The sequence below is a fragment of the Peromyscus californicus genome, unplaced genomic scaffold, assembly GCF_007827085.1.
Source record: "Peromyscus californicus insignis strain IS unplaced genomic scaffold, ASM782708v3 Scaffold_24__1_contigs__length_46423439, whole genome shotgun sequence".
Taxonomy (NCBI): Eukaryota; Metazoa; Chordata; class Mammalia; order Rodentia; family Cricetidae; genus Peromyscus; species Peromyscus californicus.
Genome location: NW_026294535.1, coordinates 34,858,401 through 34,879,483, shown reverse-complemented (window position 1 = coordinate 34,879,483; position 21,083 = coordinate 34,858,401). Strand labels below are relative to the sequence as shown.

The 21,083-nt window shown below is 44.0% G+C and overlaps 1 protein-coding gene across 2 annotated transcripts in view; it reads left to right on the top strand.

Annotated features, from left to right (window-relative positions):
- The first annotated feature begins 2,453 nt into the window (after window positions 1–2,453).
- The window catches only part of Nup107 (nucleoporin 107), a 45,430-nt gene continuing 26,800 nt past the window's right edge, over window positions 2,454–21,083 (top strand). Inside the window, exons 1-11 of one of the 2 annotated variants that reach the window (XM_052753439.1) lie at window positions 2,454–2,582; window positions 4,736–4,827; window positions 5,459–5,545; window positions 6,572–6,687; window positions 8,991–9,135; window positions 11,587–11,690; window positions 15,411–15,538; window positions 16,118–16,166; window positions 18,892–18,963; window positions 19,336–19,424; window positions 20,153–20,231. In XM_052753439.1, the coding sequence (XP_052609399.1) occupies window positions 2,575–2,582; window positions 4,736–4,827; window positions 5,459–5,545; window positions 6,572–6,687; window positions 8,991–9,135; window positions 11,587–11,690; window positions 15,411–15,538; window positions 16,118–16,166; window positions 18,892–18,963; window positions 19,336–19,424; window positions 20,153–20,231 (969 nt within the window). In that variant the 5' untranslated portion in view covers window positions 2,454–2,574. Of the gene's footprint in view, window positions 2,583–4,735; window positions 4,828–5,458; window positions 5,557–5,702; window positions 5,720–6,571; window positions 6,688–8,990; window positions 9,136–11,586; window positions 11,691–15,410; window positions 15,539–16,117; window positions 16,167–18,891; window positions 18,964–19,335; window positions 19,425–20,152; window positions 20,232–21,083 lie in introns of those variants that run through there. The other variant, XM_052753441.1, reaches the window with a different exon arrangement.

Here is a 21,083-nt window from a genome sequence, read left to right as displayed (position 1 = left end):
CCACACACAAAATGCAGGGAAACTCAAAGCCCTGCAGAGGGGCTGGCTTTATAAACAGAAAGGGGCTGAATAGGGCAGAAATAGAAAAGTTAATTGAGGCACTGGAGAGATGGCTCAGCGGTTAAGAGCACTGATTGTTCTCCCAGAGGACCTGGGTTCAATTCCCAGCATCCACATGGAAGCTTACAACTGTCTGTAACTCCAAGATCTGACATCCTCACACAGACATACATGCAGGCAAAATACCAATGCACATAGAAATATAAAAAATAAATAAATTATAAAGAAAAAAAGGGAGTCAGGCGTGGAGGCACACACCTTTAGTCCCAGCACTCAGGAGGCAGAGCCAGGCGGATCTCTGTGAGTTCGAGGCCAGCCTGGGCTACAGAGCGAGATCCAGGACAGGCACCAAAGCTACACAGAGAAACCCTGTCTTGGCAAACAAACTAAAACAAAAAACAAAAACAAAAAACAAAACAAAACAAAAAACACCCCAAAATTTAATTAAATAATTACTGGAAAAGTGGATTGGCTATTTCAGAATTACTTTTGTTGCAGAGATAAAACAGAGTGGACTACCTTATCCTGTTTGCTCAGGTAGCCTGGGTAACTGCTGACTGCCACTGTAAATCTCCTGGCCTGCTTTGTTTTGTTTTGAGGATTTTCATTTTTATTTATGTGTGTTTATGTCTCTGTATGTATCCATGGGTGTCTTCAAGACCAGAAGAGGATGTGAGATACCCTGAAATTACAGTCAGTTATGAGATGCCCCGTACGGGTGGTAGGAACTGAACTCAGGTCCTCTGGAAGAGTAGCAAGTGCTCTTAACCACTGAGCCGTCTCTGCAGCCTCTGGCCTGTTGGTTTGTTTGTTTGGTTGGATTTTTGTTGTTTGTTTTTCAAGGCAGGGTTTCTCACTGGGTGGTGGTGGCACACGCCTTTAATTCCAGCACAAGGGAGGCAGAGGCAGGGGGATCTCTGTGAGTTTGAGGGTAACCTTGTCTACAAAGTGAGTTCCAAGACAGCTTAGGCTACACAGAGAAACCCTGTCTCAAAACCCCCTCCCCCCAAAAAAAGACAGTTGTAGTTGGTTTTCTTCTTCAGAACTTAGATCATTAGGCCTGCGAGGCAAGCTTGCTTACCAGCTGGCCCTTCTAACACTATTTTTGTAATCTGGTCACTTAATAATGATTGCTTTCAAATTGGAAAAAAAAATTAACTGAACTGAGTTCTTCAGGCCCTGAATGCTACTTTTTACCCAGATAGCATTTTGAATTAGAAGGGAATACTATATCACTACTTTCTTTCTTTTCTTCCTTTTTTTTTTTTTTTTTTTTTTTTTTTGAGACAAGGTCTCAAGTAACACACATCTGCCTGCCTCTAATGTGGTTTGAACTGAGGATGACATTGCCCCCTGCCTCCACTTTCCTGCGTTTTTTTGCCGACATGACTGCTCCATTAGGGGTAACGTTTTTTATAGTAAGAGGGGGAAAAGATCCAGAGGTGTCTGGGAGAGTCCAGAGCGGAGAGAGAAAGAGAGAAACAGACTAGACAGGGCCAGGCCTAGGGAAGCCGGAGTAGTCAAGAAAGAGAGAAATAATCTCATGATGGGAGAACAGAGAATAGGAATTAGTGCAGGGTGGGGATCATGAGGAGGACAAAGAGCTAGGGAGCGAGACTCCTTTTGAGGACAGAAAATCTTGAGGTTCCTGAGTGATGCTGCCTTTTATCTAACCGCCAGAAGTCCTGTGGTTCAACCTGAGCTCATTTCTAGACATATGGGGGGCCTGAGACCTCTGAGATGCTGGAAAAGGTAAGGTCTCCATGCCTAAAATTTTAAAATATTATTATTATTATTATTATTATTATTATTATTATTATATTATTATTAATTTATTTTTTAAGTCAAGGTCTTATTCTTAGTCCAGCCTGGCTTCAAACTCATGGTGATCCTCCTGCCTCAGCCTCCCAAACGCTGGTGTTACAGGCGTGAGCCCATGTGGCGTTTATGCATTGCTTTTCGATTTTTAAAAAAAGATGGCTGGTTCTGTAAAGGAACCATAAATAACAATGATAGGAAACAACTTCAAAACCCGTCCACTGAGGCTACACCCCAAGCCCCCGAGACAGGCCCGCTCCTGTGGAGTGTCGCAGGACTCCACGCAGGAACGCAGAGGGGGACTCCTTCCATCAGAACGCCAGGTCGACTTGTGGTTTCCTAACCTGGACGCTCCACCCAGACCACGCCCACGAATGTCGCCCCGGGCAACGCGCCAGGCCCCGCCCCTTCCCCCGCCCCCTTCCCGCCGGGCCGGCACCGCCCAGCCACGCAGTCACGTTCTGGCACACTTCCGGGCCTGCGCTCTCTGGGCCTGCGGCTGTGGGCGAAAAATCACGCATGCGCCAAGTGGGAACCCTGTTGCTCCCTTCTCAGTACTTGTCGCAGGGGGGCTGGCTTCTCGAGGGCCCGCTTCCGGGTCGAAGGGTGTGCTTCCGGAGAGCGGGAAGGCTGAAACGCGGCGGCCACCGGGTTGCAGTTAAATTCGCAAGGTTCTAGGTGGAGGAGGTGGCAGCCATGGACAGGTCAGTCCTGGCGGGGACGCCTGGGCCAAGGCTCGGGGCTCTCGCCTGTGGGCGGGACGGCGAAGGTGACACTGTACCTTCGCGGGGAGCGGAGCAGGAGCCGAGCGGTGCCGTTCAATCCTTCCTTCTCCCTGCCGGGGGTTTGGCCCCTCATGGAGGAAAGGCCGTTTGGTGGAGGTGGAGCCGGGATGCAGGGGATGCAGATCCCCGCGTTCCACGCCCGGGCTCCGGGGTCCGGGCTCCGGGCTCCGTTCCGCTCCCTCGCCGCCGTTCTCTCCGAAGTGGGCGGGGTAGGTGGTGATGGTCCGGCATTCGAAATGCTAACTGAGCAGTCCGGGGTCACACACAGCCAGTAGTCAGTAGCAGTACTTGACATCTCAGTACAGACTTTCGAAGTGGGGTGTGTGTGTGTGTGTGTCTATTCATTCATATCAATGGTACATACGTGGGTGTCACTGTGGTCAGCCTAGACTAGCCAGCACCAGGTAGTTGGTTTTCTCATGTGATCAGGTGGTTATGCTCGCCCTGCGACGAAGATGGGTTACTCGAGTCCCTTGGCATAGACGGAATTGATTGTGTAATGAAGACAGCCAAGTGTTATATACTGTGCTGCGGGAAATTAGACGGAGGAGGCGTAAAATCCGCCTGTCACAGGAGTGTCAGGGAAACCTGTCACAGGTAACCTGCTAGCTGGTCTTTTGAGTAATGATATCACATTATTATTAATACGGAATACATTGTGCTAGGTTTATTTTGGTGTGTTCCTTAAGATTTAAATAGTGCATTAAGTCTTAGACCTATCCTTTGAGGATCTATACTGCCATCCTTTTGTCGGGGAACAGGGAGCCTGGAAGAGATTAAGGAACCAAGTTATGTGGCTGGGCGTACAGCTCAGTGGTAGAGTACTTGCCTATCGAGCCTGAGGTTCTGAAGAACAGGAGAGAGAACCAGATTACCAACATGGAACTTTGTATCTCCATAAAGCTGTCTGATGGAAAATTTATGTAGATGTACACCAGGTGACAAGGAGCACATGCAGAGCACTCTGTAGAAGAAACATACTCAGAGGTTTAAAGTTATGGAAAGTGTTCACGCTTGGTGTGGCTGAAGGCTCACAGCAGTCTTTCTGTGGGTGAACATCATAGGCTGACCTCCTAAATTGGGATCGTGTTGTAAATAATATGCTGGAAAGTATGAATTGATTCTGTAGGCCACGGGAAGTTATCTGAAGATTTCAAGTGGAAGAAAAGCATGTTAATTTGTTGTTTTAAAATCTTAATCCGTATGGTTTAGTTTGTGAACCTTCAGGTGACAATGTTGGAGGTCTGGAGCACTGTGACTTCAGTAGTACTGAGATAGGAGACATCCTTAGTGTACATTGGGGGGACATCACTTGAAGGGTTGTTTCTCTAATTTACTAGAATCCCTTCATCCTACCAAGCCAAACAGCATAGTACTCACAAATTTGAGTTTTGGTGCTGCATAACGATGTTTTGGTCAACAAACAGGCCATACATACAACGCTGGTCCCATATGATTATGTTGCCTAGTGACATGACAACTGGCTTAGTTTGTATGAATATATTGTATGATGTTTGCATGAGAAGCAAATTACCTGAAGAATTTCTCAGAACCTGTTTCATCTTTCATTTGGTTTGATTTTTGGAGCAGGGTCTCACTCTGTATCCAGGTTGGTCTAGAACTTACTATGTAGTTCAGTTTGGATTGCAGGTGCCAGTCTGGTCCAACACCTATGCATCGTCAAGGAGCTCACTCATCACTGTGTTTTAGAGACTGCAGAAGTCTTTGTAGGGAGTTCTGCAGCTAAGCAGCTCTTTGACCCACTACAGGAAAGATTTACCTTCAGGAGATAGTTGCTATAGTACACATTTTAGGTCCTGAAGTAACTGTGTAGGAAACAAAACAAGTGAAAGAGGTGATTCACAGCTGAGCATCAAGTGGGATTTGGGGGAGCGAGCAAGACTTAGAAAAAAGAGGGTATTCCTGGCAAAAAGATTTAAGGCTTGGCTGTTGTAGTGACCTGTCCTCGACCGACTCAGGATCCTTTGCTTTAACTGTAATGATAAAGTTTCTTGTTTTTGTAAATGCTGTCTAAGAGCTGAATTATGCTGTTTTTTTTTTTTTTTTTTTAGGAGTAGCTTTGGGGAGATGTCATCCCCTGTGATCCGGGAGGCAGAAGTGACGCGGACCGCAAGGAAGCAAAGTGCTCAAAAACGAGTTTTAAGTATCCTTTGTGTTTTAAGAATTGTGTACATTGCAGAATGCTTTGAATCAGTGGTGCAGGATTTCAGGATTTTTTTGAATCAGTGGTGAGGCATTGAACATGAACTGTGGTAAAATTGGTTTATTACCCGCACAGATTTTTTTTTAATTAATTTATCTTTATTTTATGTGCATTGGTGTGAGGGTGTCAGATGCCCTGGAACTGGAGTTACAGACAGTTGTGAGCTGCCACGTGGGTGCTGGGAATTGAACCCGGGTCCCCTGGAAGAGCAGCGAGTACTCTTAACCTCTGAGCCATCTCTCCAGCCCTCTCCACAGGTGTTTTACTTGGTGGACACACCCTCTCAATGAACTTCTGTGAGGTTAAGATGTCTGTGTCTCTGAAAGCATGTTCTGGTTCCCTACTAGTATGTCACGGTAGCCAACTAGTAGTCAGTACATATTACTTAATTCTGATCTGAGAATTTAAGGACAGAAGAAATAAACAACTATGTACACAGAAAAGGTGGTGGCGATAAAATGGTTTGTTCTTGAAGAAAATGTATTCATGTATCTTGTGTATGTAATAAAACTATAGTTAACAGTGATTTTTTTTTTCTCTACATGGAAAACTTTCCTTAATTCTTCCTAAGTTCAGGCCAACCAAGATGAAAATTTTGGAAATACTACACCAAGAAGCCAAATTATTCCTCGAACTCCAAGCTCGTTTCGACATCCTTGTAAGATTTTTGTTTCTGCATTGAAAGTATTTAATAGAGTAGTAGTCATCATACCAGCTAACATTTATATAATTTACATAATAAAATATGTGGCTACAGTATTAGGAAGTAAGCATAAATGATAATGATTACAGTTATCTGAACTCTTAGGAACAAGGACTGTACTTTATATCAGTACATAGTAATGGTGACATACTGTTACCTGCTTTTCCAAACAAGAAGGCAGCCTTGGAGGAGCCGGTGTGAATGAGTGGGTGCTGTTGTTTAGACAGTGAAAACTGAACTTAAGCAACCGTTTGCTCTAAAGGGCAGGCCCACTAACTACACTGCACACCTCAGTGTGCTCTCTGAAATTAGTCAGTGAAGGATCTGCTGACTGGTGCCGCCTTGGCTTTAAAATTTTGTCTGCGCAGTTATATTTATATTGAAAGTATATTTTATAGTTAAAAAAATTTAATAGTATGATAAGCTCAATTTCAGAAAAATAAATTAATTTCTTCATAGCAAAAATTAAAGTGTTTGACTTGCATCTAAATAATTGAAACTGAGAAATTGTTCTTTTGTATGTGTACGTGTGGGTGTTTCATGTTCCTATATATGTAGGAGCATGTATATGTGCATGTTCTGTGTGTGTGTCTGGGGGATTGTGTGTATGTGCATGCAGGAGCACATGCACATACATGTGCACGTGTCAAGTCTACAGTTGAACCTTGGGTATTTTTCCTCAGGAGCCATCCAGCCCTTTGAGGTGGGTTCCCCGTTGGGGCCTAGAGCTTTCTGATTAGTCTAGACTGCCTAACTAGAGTTCTGGTGTCCTGTCTCCTCCCCCGACTCTGGGATTACAAGCGTGCGCCCCTGTGCCAGAGTTTCTTACATGATACTAGGGATCAAACTCAGGTCCTCGTGCTTGTCCCCCAATCACTTTACCAACTGAGCCAGCTCCCCCCCCATCCCCCACACCCTGGAAATATATTTTGTTGTTGGCCTACATGCTTTGTGTTGATGGTTCCTGACCTTTCATTGTAGTTACCCCACCAAGCCGGAGCTTACTCAGACACCCAGATATTTCCTGCATTCTTGGAACAGAAGGGAGGTCTCCCTGGCACACACAGTCTTCTGGATTCTTGGGAAATCTATCCATGGTATGTATAAATAAATGCACTTTAATACTTGGCTTAAAAGCCTTTTAGTGAGGGCTGGAGAGATGGCTCAGAGGTTAAGAGCACTGGCTGCTCTTCCAGAGGTCCTGAGTTCAATTCCCAGCAACCACATGGCGGCTCACAACCATCTGTAGTGAGATCTGGTGCCCTCTTCTGGCCTGCAGTCATATATGCTGTATACATAATAAATAAATAAATCTAAAAAAAATGTTTAAAAAAGCCTTTTAATGAAAGCCGAAGTTATAGTCATCATGAAAGTAATTTCGGGTTGTGTGGAGTGATAGGATTGGTTAGACATTTGAACAAAATCAAATGTTAGAGCATGTCACGTCACAGGAAAATGACAGCAGTGACATTACAGTAGTGACATTTAGAGACAGGTAAATTTCCAAATCTGACTGCTCACCAAATGAAGTGCATTCTAAAACTGTGGATCGCTGTTAAAGCCAGTCCTCTTTTGTTGGTTGGTTGGTTTTGGTTGTGGTTTTGTTTTTTCGATACAGGGTCTCACTGTCTAGACCAGGCTGGCCTCTAACTCACAGATCTACCTGCCTCTTCCTCCTGAGTGTCTGCACCATCACACCTGGCTGTTTTACAAAGAAGGCTGAGGGATGGCTCGGGGTGTAAACTGCTTGCCTCACAAGCATAAGACCTGAGTTCAGACCCCTAGCAGTAATGTAAAAGCTGGGTATGGCAACCCTGTAACCCTAGAACTGGGGGCTTGGGGTATGGGGGCATGGGCATAGACAGTCGGAACCTGGAATTCACTGGCCAGCCAGTCTAGCTAAAGCAGTGGGCTCCAGATCCAGTGAGAGACCCTGTCTTGAAAATGGGGTGAGGGCTTGGGCAGTGGTGACTCACGCCCTTGATGCCAGCACTCAGGAGGCTGAGGACTGCAGAGTGAATTCCAGGACAGCAGGGCCACACAGAGAAGCCCTGTCTCAAAGAACAAAACAAATAAACGAGAGTGACTATTAAAAGATGAGAGACATGGTAAGGAAGAAGATGACTGTCTACCTGTGGGATCTGACGGTAGGCGGGATCCGAATTGAATTAGAGGACCCACCTGTGTCTGCCTCCAAAGTGATTCCTGGCTTTTGTAAGGAAAACCCTCTTCCCCACATTTGGTGACTGGAGCCGTCTGTGTTGTAAGAGTACAGGAGACCCTAAGCCGGGCTTTTGTACTCAAGATGGAAGAGAACATTGCAGGAAAGGATAAGAGAGTCTCTAGGAGTCCCATAGTCACTATGGGACAGTACTGAAAACAGCAGCAGAAATGTTGTATACGCTATAACACGCGGTGGCTTCACCTGGTTATTAAATATACCAACGAGGAAAAGAATGCATTGTGTCGAAGAAACAAACAAAAACTGTGCTGTATTAGTAGACTCTCAAGGCATGTTTAATTCCAAAATCAAAATGGTTCTGGCTTTGACATTGTGATTTTTTAAACAGGCCTGGAGATTTTTATGTACTGCATATAAAGTTATCTGGACTAGGTATTGCCTGAAGGGTAGTTTTGCCTTTTAACTTTGATTTGTTAGAGGTTAAACCCACCTCCTTTTTTTTCTTTTTGGGAATCAGCCAGGGTCTCAGTGGTGGTCTATGCCTGGTATCCCAGCATTCGGGAGATAGATGCAGGAGGATCAGAAGTTCAAGGTCATTCTTAGCAACGTAGTGCGTTGGAGGTGGGCTTGGGCTACATAAGACCTGTTGTAAAACAAAAAAATTTTTTAAAGCTAAAAGAATAATCCTCAGGTATTGGGGCTGGGGAGATAGATGGCTCAGTGATTAAGAGCATTGACTGCTTTTCTAGAAGACTCAAGTTTGATTTCCAACACCTGCATCTTGGCTCACAACCACCTCCAACTCCAGCCTAGAGGATCCTAGTGTTCTCTTCTGGCCTCTGAGCACCATGCACAAAAGTGATGCATAGACCCACATGCAGGCAAAACATCCAGATACATAAAATAAAAACAAAACTCGTGGCTTCCTTAACAAGATCACAGTCTTTAAAATGAAAAACATGTGCCGGGCGGTAGTGGCGCACGCCTTTAATCCCAGCACTCGGGAGGCAGAGCCAGGCGGATCTCTGTGAGTTCGAGGCCAGCCTGGGCTACCATGTGAGTTCCAGGAGAGGCGCAAAGCTACACAGAGAAACCCTGTCTCAAAAAAAACAAAAAAAAAAAACAAAAAAACATGTAAGATGGAAAAGCACTGTATCATTATTAATTTGCTTATTTAATGACGATGGCGCCCGCCATTGCTCTCCTTTCTATTTGAAGGTAACTAATCTGGACGACAGTACCTGGGCGGCTGCATTCTCATCGCAGCGTTTAGGGTTCTACACAAACATGGAGCCCCACAATGTCACCGAGGACATAAACCTAAGTGCTGTTATGCTGCGTGAAGACGACCCTGGAGAGGCTGGTAATTGGCTTGGGGATTTAAGTGGATTATTACTTCGTTGAGATCAAGGAAACCTGTTCCTGAACATCATCAAAATGTGGCTTTTTTTCTGGGCATCGTAGTACAGGCCTGTATTCTAGCACTTGGGAGGCAAAGGCAGGTGGATCTCTGAGGGTTTGAGACTAGGCTAGATAGCAGAACTCTTTCTCAATAACAGAGTGTGTGTGTGTGTGTGTTTTAATTTGAGTGAGGTAGCTTGAAAAACAAATACGATCTTTCAGAATTCTAGTGCTAATAGTCTACGATGAAGGCATTGTGAGGTTAGATCTTTTAAGGCCTGCTTCTCTCCTTGGCTTGCAGGTCACCCCTTTCCTCCCTCATCTTGCTTGGTCCTCCTCCTACAGTATAGTTTTGTTAAGCTAATTAGTCACGGCCATTTTATTTTATTTTATTTTGTCTTTGGGTGTTTTGCCCACATGTATGTCTGTGCATCCATTGCGTGCCTAGTACCTGTAGAGGCCAGAAAAGGGCCTTGTATCTCCTGGGACTGGAGTTACAGATGGTTGTGGGCAGCTGTGTGGATGCTGGGAATTGAATTGGGTCCTATGGAAGAGCCGTCTCCGGCCCCAGCCATGGCTGTCTTGAGAAGACGGAGAACCTTGCTCAGTCTCCTTTTGAACAGTATCTTCCCATTTAACGTAGACAGCAGACTGTTGGGTTGCTAGCCAGCTCTCCTCTTTACTTTAGGGTTAGATTTGAAGACAACATTGTTGATCCGCTTTGTTTGAATCCGAGGCCATGGTCCTGTTTTGCAGGTGGTCTTGTAACTTGGGAGTTTGGGTTAATTATCCTCTCCCCTATGGAAAGTGTCATTTGCTTCTAGAGTCTGTACCTGTGCACGACTGTGTGGCATTTTCATCATTTTACCATCGGCGTAACCAGCGCAGATGGTAAACAGTGTAACGAGTGTGCTTCTCACTGCACCAGCTTTATCTCATGCAGGTTTATACCTGGAGGTATAAGCAAAATAAGGGTTCAAGGCCGCCGGGTGGTGGTGACACACGCCTTAAATCCCAGCATTCGGGAGGCAGAGCCAGGCGGATCTCTGTGAGTTCAAGGCCAGCCTGGGCTACCAAGTGAGTTCCAGGAAAGGAGCAAAGTTACACAGAGAAACCCTGTCTCAAAACAAAAACAAAAACAAAAAGAATTCAAGGCCAACCTTGGCTATGTAGCAGAATTGTGGCAGCTTGGGTTACATGAAACTTAAACAAAATACCATCAGCAAAATATAATAAATCGGTGTTGTGTGTGGTGGCACAGGTGTTTAATCCAGCACTCAGCAGGCAGAAGCAGAGGTGGATCTGAGTCTAAGGGTGCACAGCAACTGATCTACATAGTTCCAGGCCAGCCAAAGCTATCTAGTGAGCCTCTCTCAAAAAGTGTGTGTGTGTGTGTGTGTGTGTGTGTGTGTGTGTGTGTGTGTGTGTGTGTGTGTGAGAGAGAGAGAGAGAGAGAGAGAGAGAGAGAGAGAGAGAGAGAGAGAGAGAGAGAGAGAGAGAGAGAGAATCAGACTCGGGAAATAACAACTGCTAGTAAAAATGGAGAAATCTAAACATACTGAGGCCCTCGGGCACGACAGAGCACTCCTGTGATCTTGGCACTTCAGGGTAGAAGCAGGTGGATTCTTATCTGTGTGTGAGACCAGCTGGGCTACGGAGACCCTGTCTCGGGGAAATACTGCATCACTCCACTTTCATGACGTACTTAAAGTGCCTAACTCACAGAGACAAAGTAGAGTGATGGTTACCAGGGGGTGAGGAGATATGGGCTGGAGGGCTACTGATTGGTTACAGAGGGAAATTTTACAGAAGGAGGAGCTCTATGGATGGGCAACACCACAACGTGAGTGTACCTAAGGCCACTGAACAACACGGTTAAAAATTTGTAAAGTTGTGTTGTTTGGTTTTGAGACAGAGATCTCTGTGTAGCCTTGGCTGTCCTGGAACTCACTATATCAGGCTGGCCTTGAACTCAGAGATCCGTCTGCCTCTGTCTCCCGAGTGCTGGGATTAAAGGCGTGTGCCACCACCGCCCCGGCTAAAAATTTGTAAAATTAAAAAATATTTATGTATATGGATGTTTTGCCTGTGTGTGTGTGTATGTGTACCATGTGAGGGCTGGTGTTCTTTAAGTTCAGAAGAGGACAGTAGGTCCCCTGGAGCTGCAGTTACAGATGATTGTGAGCGTCTATGTGATGTGGGTGCTGGGAACCAAGCCTGGGTCCTCTGCAAGAACAGCAAATGCTGTGGACCACCGAGCCATCTCTCTCCAGCCCCAAGTCACTAGTTCTTAAAAAGACAGTTGTGTTGGCGGGAGGGAAAAGACTTGTAGCTGCTCTTGTGGGTTTTAAACCAGTGGGATTTCTAGAGCTATGTCGCTTACTCTTGGTTCCTCTTGTCTCCTGTGTTGTAGCCTCCATGAGTATGTTCTCTGATTTCCTGCAGTCCTTCTTGAAGCACTCTTCAACCACAGTGTTTGAACTTGTAGAGGAGTATGAAAATATCTGTGGCAGTCAGGTAATTAATTCCATCCATGGTTGGTAAAGTTCAGTGCTTGGATGTTAATCTGCTAATTCCCATTCTGTGCTTACTGAGTTGCATGGTAGACGGGCACTGGAACTGGTCAGAGGGTCTCTGCTTTTTACATACTCTGGGTCCGTAGAATCTTATTTGGAGAAAAAGAGGAATCTGCTCTTGAAAAAGGAAAGTCCAGCTGGGCGGTGGTGGCGCACGCCTTTAATCCCAGCACTCGGGACATTGAGGCCAGCTTGGTCTACAATGTGAGTTCCAAGACAGCCAGGGCTACACAGAAAAACCCTCTCTCAAAAAGCCAAAAAGAAAGTCCGAGGCTGGAGAGACAGTTCTGTGAGAAAGAGGCTGGCGGTAATCACGGAGCCTGAGTTCAGATCCCTGGCACCCAGTGGCACATAGCTGTGGAGAGCAGCGAGGAGAGGTAGACAGATCCAGGAGGCTTGCTGGCAGCAAGTAGAGCCAGAAGAGCAGCTCCAGGTCCAGTGGAAGACCCTGGCTTACTAGATAAGGTAGAGAACAATAAAGGGACCTGATACCACACACACACACACACACACACACACACACACACACACACACACACACACACGAGCACAGCTGCATATACACAGCTGAGAACACTCACATATACATGTGCACCCGCAAAAAATAAAGTCTACAATGTACAAAGAACTCTTAAAATTCAACTGTAGGAAATGTAGCAGGGTCCTTGCTGTTGTTCCGTTTGGGGGAGGGGGCCAAGTAGGCGCTGAGTCAAACCACACAGACTCCTGGAGAATGTGGAAACAAGCTCAATTTATTCTGGAAGAGGCAAGCCTTATATACCCTCCATCCCACCCTGGGGGGTGTCTGAATATGCATCTGCTGCTGTGACATGGCTGCCTCTCATTGGTCCAGGCCATCTCCAGATCATGTTTCAGCTGCTGTTGCCAAGGCCATTAAGCAGACCCAGGTTGACTCTTAGAAAGTATCTTTTTACTTGGCTGGGCCTCGAGCCTGCTAGGGATGAGTCATCCCTCAAAACACATTAATACTGGTCAAAAGAAGGGGACAGGCCGCTAAGCAGAGAGGGTACACAGACACCAAATAAGTGTGCGTAGAGAATGTGTCACATCGTCAGATAGCAAGGGGAAGGCCGGACAGCTGCAAGCCTGTTAAAATGGTGACACTCGGGAAGACAGGCCTGGAGAGAGGGCTCAGTGGTTAGGAGCACTGGCTGCTCTTAGAGGACTGAGGTTCATTTCCCAGCACCCACATGGTGGCTCCCAACTGCCTGTAATGTAGTTCCTGAGGATCCAGTGGCCTCTGGCGCCGTTAGCACCTACTTGCAGGTGGTGTGCATAAACTCACACAGACACACATTCGTACACGTCAGTCAGTCTTCGGAAAAGTCCAAAATACACCACCCACGGGCAGCAGCATGTGAAGCAGCAGGGACTCTCCGTCTTTGATGGGAGTGCACAGTGGCTCAGCCATGAGGGAAAACGGTCGGGTGGGTTCTTGTAAAGTTAAACATGGTCTTACTACATAAGCTGGCACTGGTGTAGTCTCTGGTATTTACTCAAGTGAATTTAAAGTATGCCTACACAAAAACCAGCACACAGGCGGGAGGCAGCTCTGTTCATACAAACGTAGATGCAACCAGGATGTCCTTTAGTTGTGACTGAATCAAACATCCAGAAATGGAGAATGAGAGCTCTCAAGTCGTGAAGAGACACAGAAACCTTAATACATGCTGTTAAACGGAAGAAGCCAGTCTGAAAAGCTTCTGACGTATGATTCGAACTGTATGGCATTCTGGAAAGGCACAATGAGATAGTGACAGGATTGTTGGCTGCCACGGGTCTAGTGAGGCAGGAAGGAGAAATGGCCAGATGAGGGTTTTCAGGGCAGTGATGCTGTTTCTGTGGTACTAGTGAATGCCTCTCATGAGACATTTCTCAAAGCCCGTGATGGAATGTCACCACCATGTGTGAATCCTAATGCAAACTGTGAACTCTGGGCTGCGGGGTTCGCTGATGGTAGTAGATGCACCCCTTATTGCCAGGTACTGAACGTGATAGTCCATGCATACGTGGGAGCAGTGTTGGGTTCTCTAGCTTTCATTCAGTTTGGCTGTGACCCTCAAACTGCTGTTTATAAAACAAGGAAAAGAACTCCAGAAGAGCAGAGTGTTGACTTGGAAACAGCCCAGCCAATAGAGTGGTTGGCACACAAGTGTGAGGACCTGAGTTCAGTACGTGGCCGGGTGAGTGGTATTAAGAGGATGTCAGGGTAGAGACAGGGGGATTGCTTGCTGGCTGGCCAGCCTAGCCAGGCAGTGAGCTCCAGGTTCAGGAAGACATGTTCTCAAAAATTATGGTGGCAAACTGGGTCTGGTGGCACATTCTTTTAATTCCAGCCCTTGGAGGTAGAGGCAAGCTGATCTCTGAGTTCAAGACCAGTCAGGGTTACATACTGAGACCCTGTCTCAGTAAGTAAGTGGAGAATGTTAGAGACACTCTAAACAACTCCTGACGTCCACATGTATACACACAGCATTTTACATAACCACTCAAACATGTAAATACACAACACACACACATGCACTCCAAAAATCAGAATAATAATAGCCAATACATCTTTTAACATTGAATACTTTTAAACCTTCTGTTATTGTGTGAGAGGGGGGTTTGTGTGGAGGTCAGAGACTACTTGTGGGAGTCAATCCTTCCACTGTGCTTGGCGTCAAACAGCGTTTCCCAGTAGACCATCTCATCAGCCCTCAGCTGTGGGTTCAGTGAATGAATAATGTGCAGGTGATGCTTCTCCTAAACACTGGGTTCAGCCAGACCATTTCCTACAGGGTGGGTAAGTCGTTGTGATTGTACTCTAGTGAGGAAACCCTGTTCCTCAGTCCCTCACCTGTGTTACTCATCACTTGTAAACAGATTGCCTTTGCTCCAGGCCTTAACCTTCCTGTTCAACTGTTTTGTGTGTCTTTCAGAGGGATATTTCTATAACTTTTATTAGATTCTCTTGTGCCTCAGTCCTAAAAAGGGTTCAGGTCACCAAATTAGAGAAAGGAGGAGCTTTGTTGAAGTTTTGTTTAGAAATAATATGTTTTGGTACCAATCATTAAGAAATTTTTTTCTTGGTTTGTTACATGTCATAATTTTTTCAGACATAGTTTTAAGATAGTCATTGTTACTAGTCTATATGATTTTGTAAGATATAAATTTAACTTATCCTCTGGGTATATATATGGAGAGAAAAAATATATCTGTGGTTACTGTTGTTGGATCTGAAATTTAAAGAGTATTAAGCTCTAGCTGGGCGTGTTTGCATACACTTTAATCCCAGCACTTGGGAGACAGAGGCAGGTCGATCTCTGTGGGTTCAAGGCCAGCCTGGTCTACAAAAGTGAGTTCCAGAACAGCCAGGGCTTTTACACAGAGAAACCTTGTCTTGAAAACCAAAAATAAATAAATAAAGAATACTAAGCTCTTATGTATATTCACATAAACATACTTTGCTTAAATTAGCGTCATTTCTGATGAGAGTGCTACATTGCATTTTATTCAAAAACATAATAAGAAGTAGGCAGGGAAAGTATGTGTTTGTACTGCACAAAGTTCCTCTTAGCACTCTGTACTTGAATACAAAGATACTAGTAACTCGGAATTGTAGGAAAACAGCCTCTTTATGTCTATGTTTTTAATTTAGGTGAATATACTGAGTAAGATAGTAAGCCGAGCAACCCCTGGACTGCAGAAGTTTTCAAAGACAGCCAGCATGCTCTGGCTTCTTCAGCAAGAGATGGTCACGTGGAGGCTGCTTGCGTCTTTGTATAGGTAAAGTTGTCTAGAACTCATAAGTGAGATAAACGTAAGGTAACGAGCCAGTTAGGCAAATTAACTTACATTTTAGTGAGAGATAGGTTTAGAGTAGGCTTTGCTAATCTTGAGATTTATCATTTCTAATATTTCAGGTGTCAAGAGTCATGAGAAGAGGGGCCTATCAGGTCATAACTACAAAAAAAATTGGTCTTTAGCCGGACATAGTAATATGCATGCATAGTCTCAGGAGGTCAAGGCAGAAGAATTGAAAGTTTGAGGCAGGCCAGGGCTGCAGGAAGTGGGAAAGAGAGACTTGGTGGTTTGGGTTTTTATTATGAAATAATGGAAGAAAATCATGATTAATTTTGCCATATGTCCTTAGCAGATGCCATTAAAGGCTACAGTAGTAACTACAGTTTTATTTGGTGTCAAAATTAGATTAATCACATATTTAGTACTACATTTTACATTAAATGTGATGATTTAGTTAATTGGCAGCTTATTTGTTTCTGCCTAGAATGTGGAACAGCTTTAAAGGTGGTTTTACACATTTGTTTATAATAAAGCTTTTTCATTTTATATTATTGTCCCCAGAGACAGAATACAGTCTTCATTAGAAGAGGAAAATATGTTTGCAGTTGCTGTAAGTTTTCTATTAATTTTTTCCATGGGTACTTACAGTTGGGATTTCCCCATTTGAAAAAATCTACAAGTATATAAAAGACTATCCGAGTAATCAGATATTTATATTTGTGGGTGAAGGTCAAGGTTCTTTTTTATTTTTAATTATCTAACATAATAACTTGGTTTGCATCCTGTCAGGTGTTTTCTATGCATCTCTATACACACACATCATCAAACTACTCATGTCTGATTGGTTTGGTTTTTTGGTTTCCTTTTTTAAGACTGGGTGTGGTTTGATAGTCCAAGTGGCCTCAAAGTCTCCGTCCTTCTGTTGAAATCACAGTTGTGCCCCGCCATGCCCATAGCCTTGTAGTGTTTCACTTTAGGGACTTCTTTACTGTGAGCATTTTGTATGTCAATTATAATTATTTTACATGGGGCTGTCTTTTTTTCTGTCCCCCAACCTCTTATTTGTATGTGAAGATCAAAATGCATCATAACTGTTTTAGATTACTTTAATTCTCTATTTTAGAGGAAAATATCTTATTTTAATATGTAAGTTCTTGGTCACTGATAAGAAGGAAGTTTTTTTGTTTGCTAGTTGAAAGGGGACTGGATATAGTCAGTGGTTTTGTTTTTTGTTTGTTTTTGTTATTTTTTTTAGCTTCTGTAACAACTTTATTATCATAATGGATTGTAATGATAGTTTTCCTAATATTGCATTATTTCAGATAAGGTAAATTAAGTCAGGTAGTGTTCCTAAATATACTGTTAAGTTTTATTAGGCATGTTATTTAGGACTATAAAGTCTGGTCTGTTTTCTGTAATACCCTCATTTGGTCTTCATGTCTAGTATCATGCTGGTTCTTTAGAACAAGTTCAGAAAAAGTGTGTGTGTGTGTGTGTGTGTGTGTGTGTGTGTGTGTGTGTGTGTGTGTGTTTTCTATTGAAGAGTATACAGAATGACTTGTTCCCTGGAGGATGAGTCGAGATGTCTGGAGAAGCACTGCCTTCTAGTGATCCGATCTGTTGCTGCTGCTGCTGTTCCTGTGCCTACCCTAGAGATGCATCCCCAGCCTCTGTTTTTTTTTTTTTTTTTTACTTTTGAGATAACATCTAGTTAGTGTAGCCCAAGCTGCAAATTTTTAAAATGATTTTATTGTTTTATATGTTTTTGCCTGCATGTATATCTATGCACTACGTGTGCCTGGGGATTCCCAGGAACTGGAGTTATGGACAGTTATAAGCCACCATGTGGGTGCTGGAAACCAAACTCATGTCTTCTAGAAGAGCAGTCAGTGCTCTTAACTGCTAAGCCCTCTCTCCAGACCCAGTATTCTAAATTCTAAAGCAAGTTAATATTCTGCTCATCAGGCATAGTATTACTAGTTTAACCAAGTAGTCTATTGCTTTGGTGTCATCATTTACTTTCAATTAAATTATTTTGAGATTTATTCTTATTTTATTTATTTGCGTGCATGTATGTCTGTGTACCACATGTGTGTCTGGTGCCTGCTGAGGTCAGAAGAGGGTGTTGGATCCCCTGGAACTGGAGTTAGGTAGTAAGCCCCATGTGGATGCTGGAATTGAACCCCAGTCCTCTGCAAGAGCAGCAGGTTCTCTTAACTGCTGAGGCATCTCTCCAGCCTCTGATTCTGTTTTTAATCAGGTATGACTGTGTAGCCTAGGCTTCATACTCTGATCCTCCTGCCTCAGCCTCCGGAATAGTGGGACTGCAGGTGTGTACCCCTGACCTGGCTGTAAAGTCAGTTTCAGTAGCCTTAGGAAGCACTTAGGTTTCATTACCTATTAACTTGTGCTGTTTTAAATGAAAATACTCTAGAGTTCTGAAATTCTCATTTTCCAATATGGCACATGACTACAACCAGCTTTATATAATTTGGAGGGTTTGGGGGGCTGTTTTGTTTGAGAACAGGTCTTTCTTGGGAGCCTGGAATCCAGGCCTTGACTTCTTGGCAAGCCTCCTGCTCCCGCCTCCTGGCTGCTGAGATTATAGGCGTCCAGCAGAATGACCAGCAACCTCCTTCTTCTTTCCATGTGTGTGTGTGTGCGTGCGTGCCTTTTTCTGAAATGCCATCTGTGGAAATGGGAGATGTTATTCTCATGCAGTGCCAGGGTGGACTCACCCTTGCGAGTGTCAGGCCAGCACCGTGAGACACTAAGCTGTGTCCCAGCTCAGAGACAGAATTTAAAAATCCAAGTATAACAAATTAAATTGTCGGGTAAAAAGTAAACAGTGTATTGTTGAAATTTTATTTATAAATAATATTTAAGGAACCAGGAGGTAGTAGTGCACTCCTTTAGTCCCAGCACCCAGGAGGCAGAGGCAGGTGGATTTCTGAGTTTGAGGTCAGCCTAGTCTACAGAGTGAGTTCTAGGACAGCCAGGGCTACACAGAGAAACCCTTTCTCAAAAACCAAAAAATAAAAATAAAAATAATAATTTTTAAGAATACATATAAAGTCAGGCATTGATACATGCCTTAATACAGCTCTTGGGAGACAGAGGCGGTCAGGTCTCTGTGAGTGCCAGGCCAGCCTGGTCTACAGAGTGAGTGCCAGGCCAGCCTGGTCTACACAGAGACCCTGTCTAAATAACGAAAGGAAAGCCCCATAAAGCAGAGGGCAGATACAGGTGTTAAACGCACTGATTTGTGACTTGCCTTTGGTTTGAAGTCTGTGCCCTCCATCCTCCCTCCCTTTAACTGTTCTCTGTCGTCACAGGCTATTAACGCCAGCGAGAAGACGGTTGTGGAAGCGCTGTTTCAGAGGGACTCACTGGTCCGCCAGAGTCAGGTGTGGCTGCACTTTGTAAATTCTTTCTGGAAAGTAACATGGCGAAAAGGCAAATGACATACAAACTACTGCACTTTTGTTCTTTTAACTTATCTCTTTTAATTCTCTTCTTGATTTTTTTTTGTAATTAAAAGAAATTCGGGAAGTTGTTCTTCAACTTTTAAGTAATAGCCTTTGTGTTTCCAGGGACAGACTATTAAAATAGCATTATTCCTATAGGAAATACTATTGTTGGATGTTTGTTTATCTTGAAAAGTAAAAATAGTGGTTGGAAAAAGTCGTTATTTGATATCAGAAACCAGATTAAGGGTGGAAGTACTATTAAAAATAAAGATTTTAGAGTTCAATGATCTTTATTTTTTTCTTTCCTAGTTGGTGGTAGATTGGCTAGAAAGTATTGCCAAAGATGAAATTGGAGATTTTTCTGATAATATTGAGTTTTATGCAAAATCAGTATATTGGTGAGTAACTAAGCTTTTTTTTTTTTTTTTTTTTTTTTGGTTTTTCAAGGCATCTGTTAAATGTTGCTTTTTTAAATTTTGTTTTGTTTTGTATTTAGAGACAGGGTTTCTCTGTATAGCCCTGGCTGTCTTGGCACTCACTCTAGACCAGGCTGGCCTCGAACTCACTGAGATCCGCCTGCCTCTGCCTCCTGGGTGCTGGGATTAAAGGCATGTGTAATCACCGCCCGGCCAAGCATATGCATATACATATACATATACATATACATATACATATACATATACATATACATATACATATACATATACATATACATATACAAAAGAAGTAAAAACTGGTAGGCATGATGGCACATACCTTTAGTCTCAGCAACCAGGAGGCAGAGTCAAGTAAGTCCCAGTTCTAGGCCAGCTGGTCTACATAATGAGTTCCAGGTCATCCAGGACTACATAAATAACACAGTAAAAGGCAAATGACTTAAACATATGCCTCATATGCAGGCTTATGATTGGCCACCAAGCCATGAAAACAAGTTCACCATCCTCATTCCTCAAACTGCCTTCTGTGTTAAGGACTTGGTGCATTTTTCTACATTTGTTGTCTTTTTTTCCCTTGTTTTGAACATAACAGGTGTACTTGGGGCGGGGGAGTGGGGTGTTGTTACCTACAAAAAGAAAAAAGAAAGTACTCTGATAGCCCTATAGAAAACTGCTATTTCTTCTTTCAGGGAAAATACCCTCCACACCTTAAAACAGCGGCAGCTACTGTCTTATATAGGAAGTGTCAGGCCTCTCGTCACTGAACTGGTAAGTTCCTAGTTAGGGTGACCACGTCTGCCACGGAACACCATGACCAAAGAGAGTGGGTTTATTTGACTTACACTTCCAAATCATCAAAGGAAGTTGGGGCAGGAACTCAAGACAGGGCAGGACCCGGGGGGCAGGACCCGGGGGGCAGGAGCTGATGCAGAGGCCGTGGAGGGGGTGCTTCCTGACTTGTTTTCATGGCTCACTCAGCCTGCTTTCTTATTGAACCCAGGACGACAGCCCAGGGATGGCCGCACCCACAGTGCCCCCCACCCCCGGTCAGTCACTAATTAAGAAAATGCCCTACAGCTGGATCTCAGGGAGGCCGTTTCTCAATTGAGGATCCCTCCTTTCAGATAACTCTGTGTGTGTGTGTGTGTGTGTGTGTGTGTGTGTGTGTGTGTGTGTGTGTGTGTGTGTGTGTGTGTGTGTGTGTGTGTGTGTGTGAAGTGGAGATAAAAGTAACCAGGGCAGTCATAACTCTGTGTGTGTGTGTGTGTGTGTGTGTGTGTGTGTGTGTGTGTGTGTGTGTGTGTGAGTGAAGTGGAGATAAAAGTAACCAGGGCAGTCATTGTTCTTGGAAATGAAGTTGTCTTTGAAGATAAGTGATAATCATTTCTTAAGTGACATTAAAATCATTTTGTTTGAAATTCATTGTGATTGTGCGTGCTATTTGCTGCTACAGTGAAGACTATTAATGCTAAATGTTCAAACACACAAATGTGTTAAGTCGGAATGAGCCTTTTAGAAGTTTCTGGAATTTTTTTTGTTTGTTTTTAAAGATTTGTTTTTATTTATGAATATATGTATTTGTGTGGGGATGTATGCAATTGTGAGTACAGGTACCTGCAG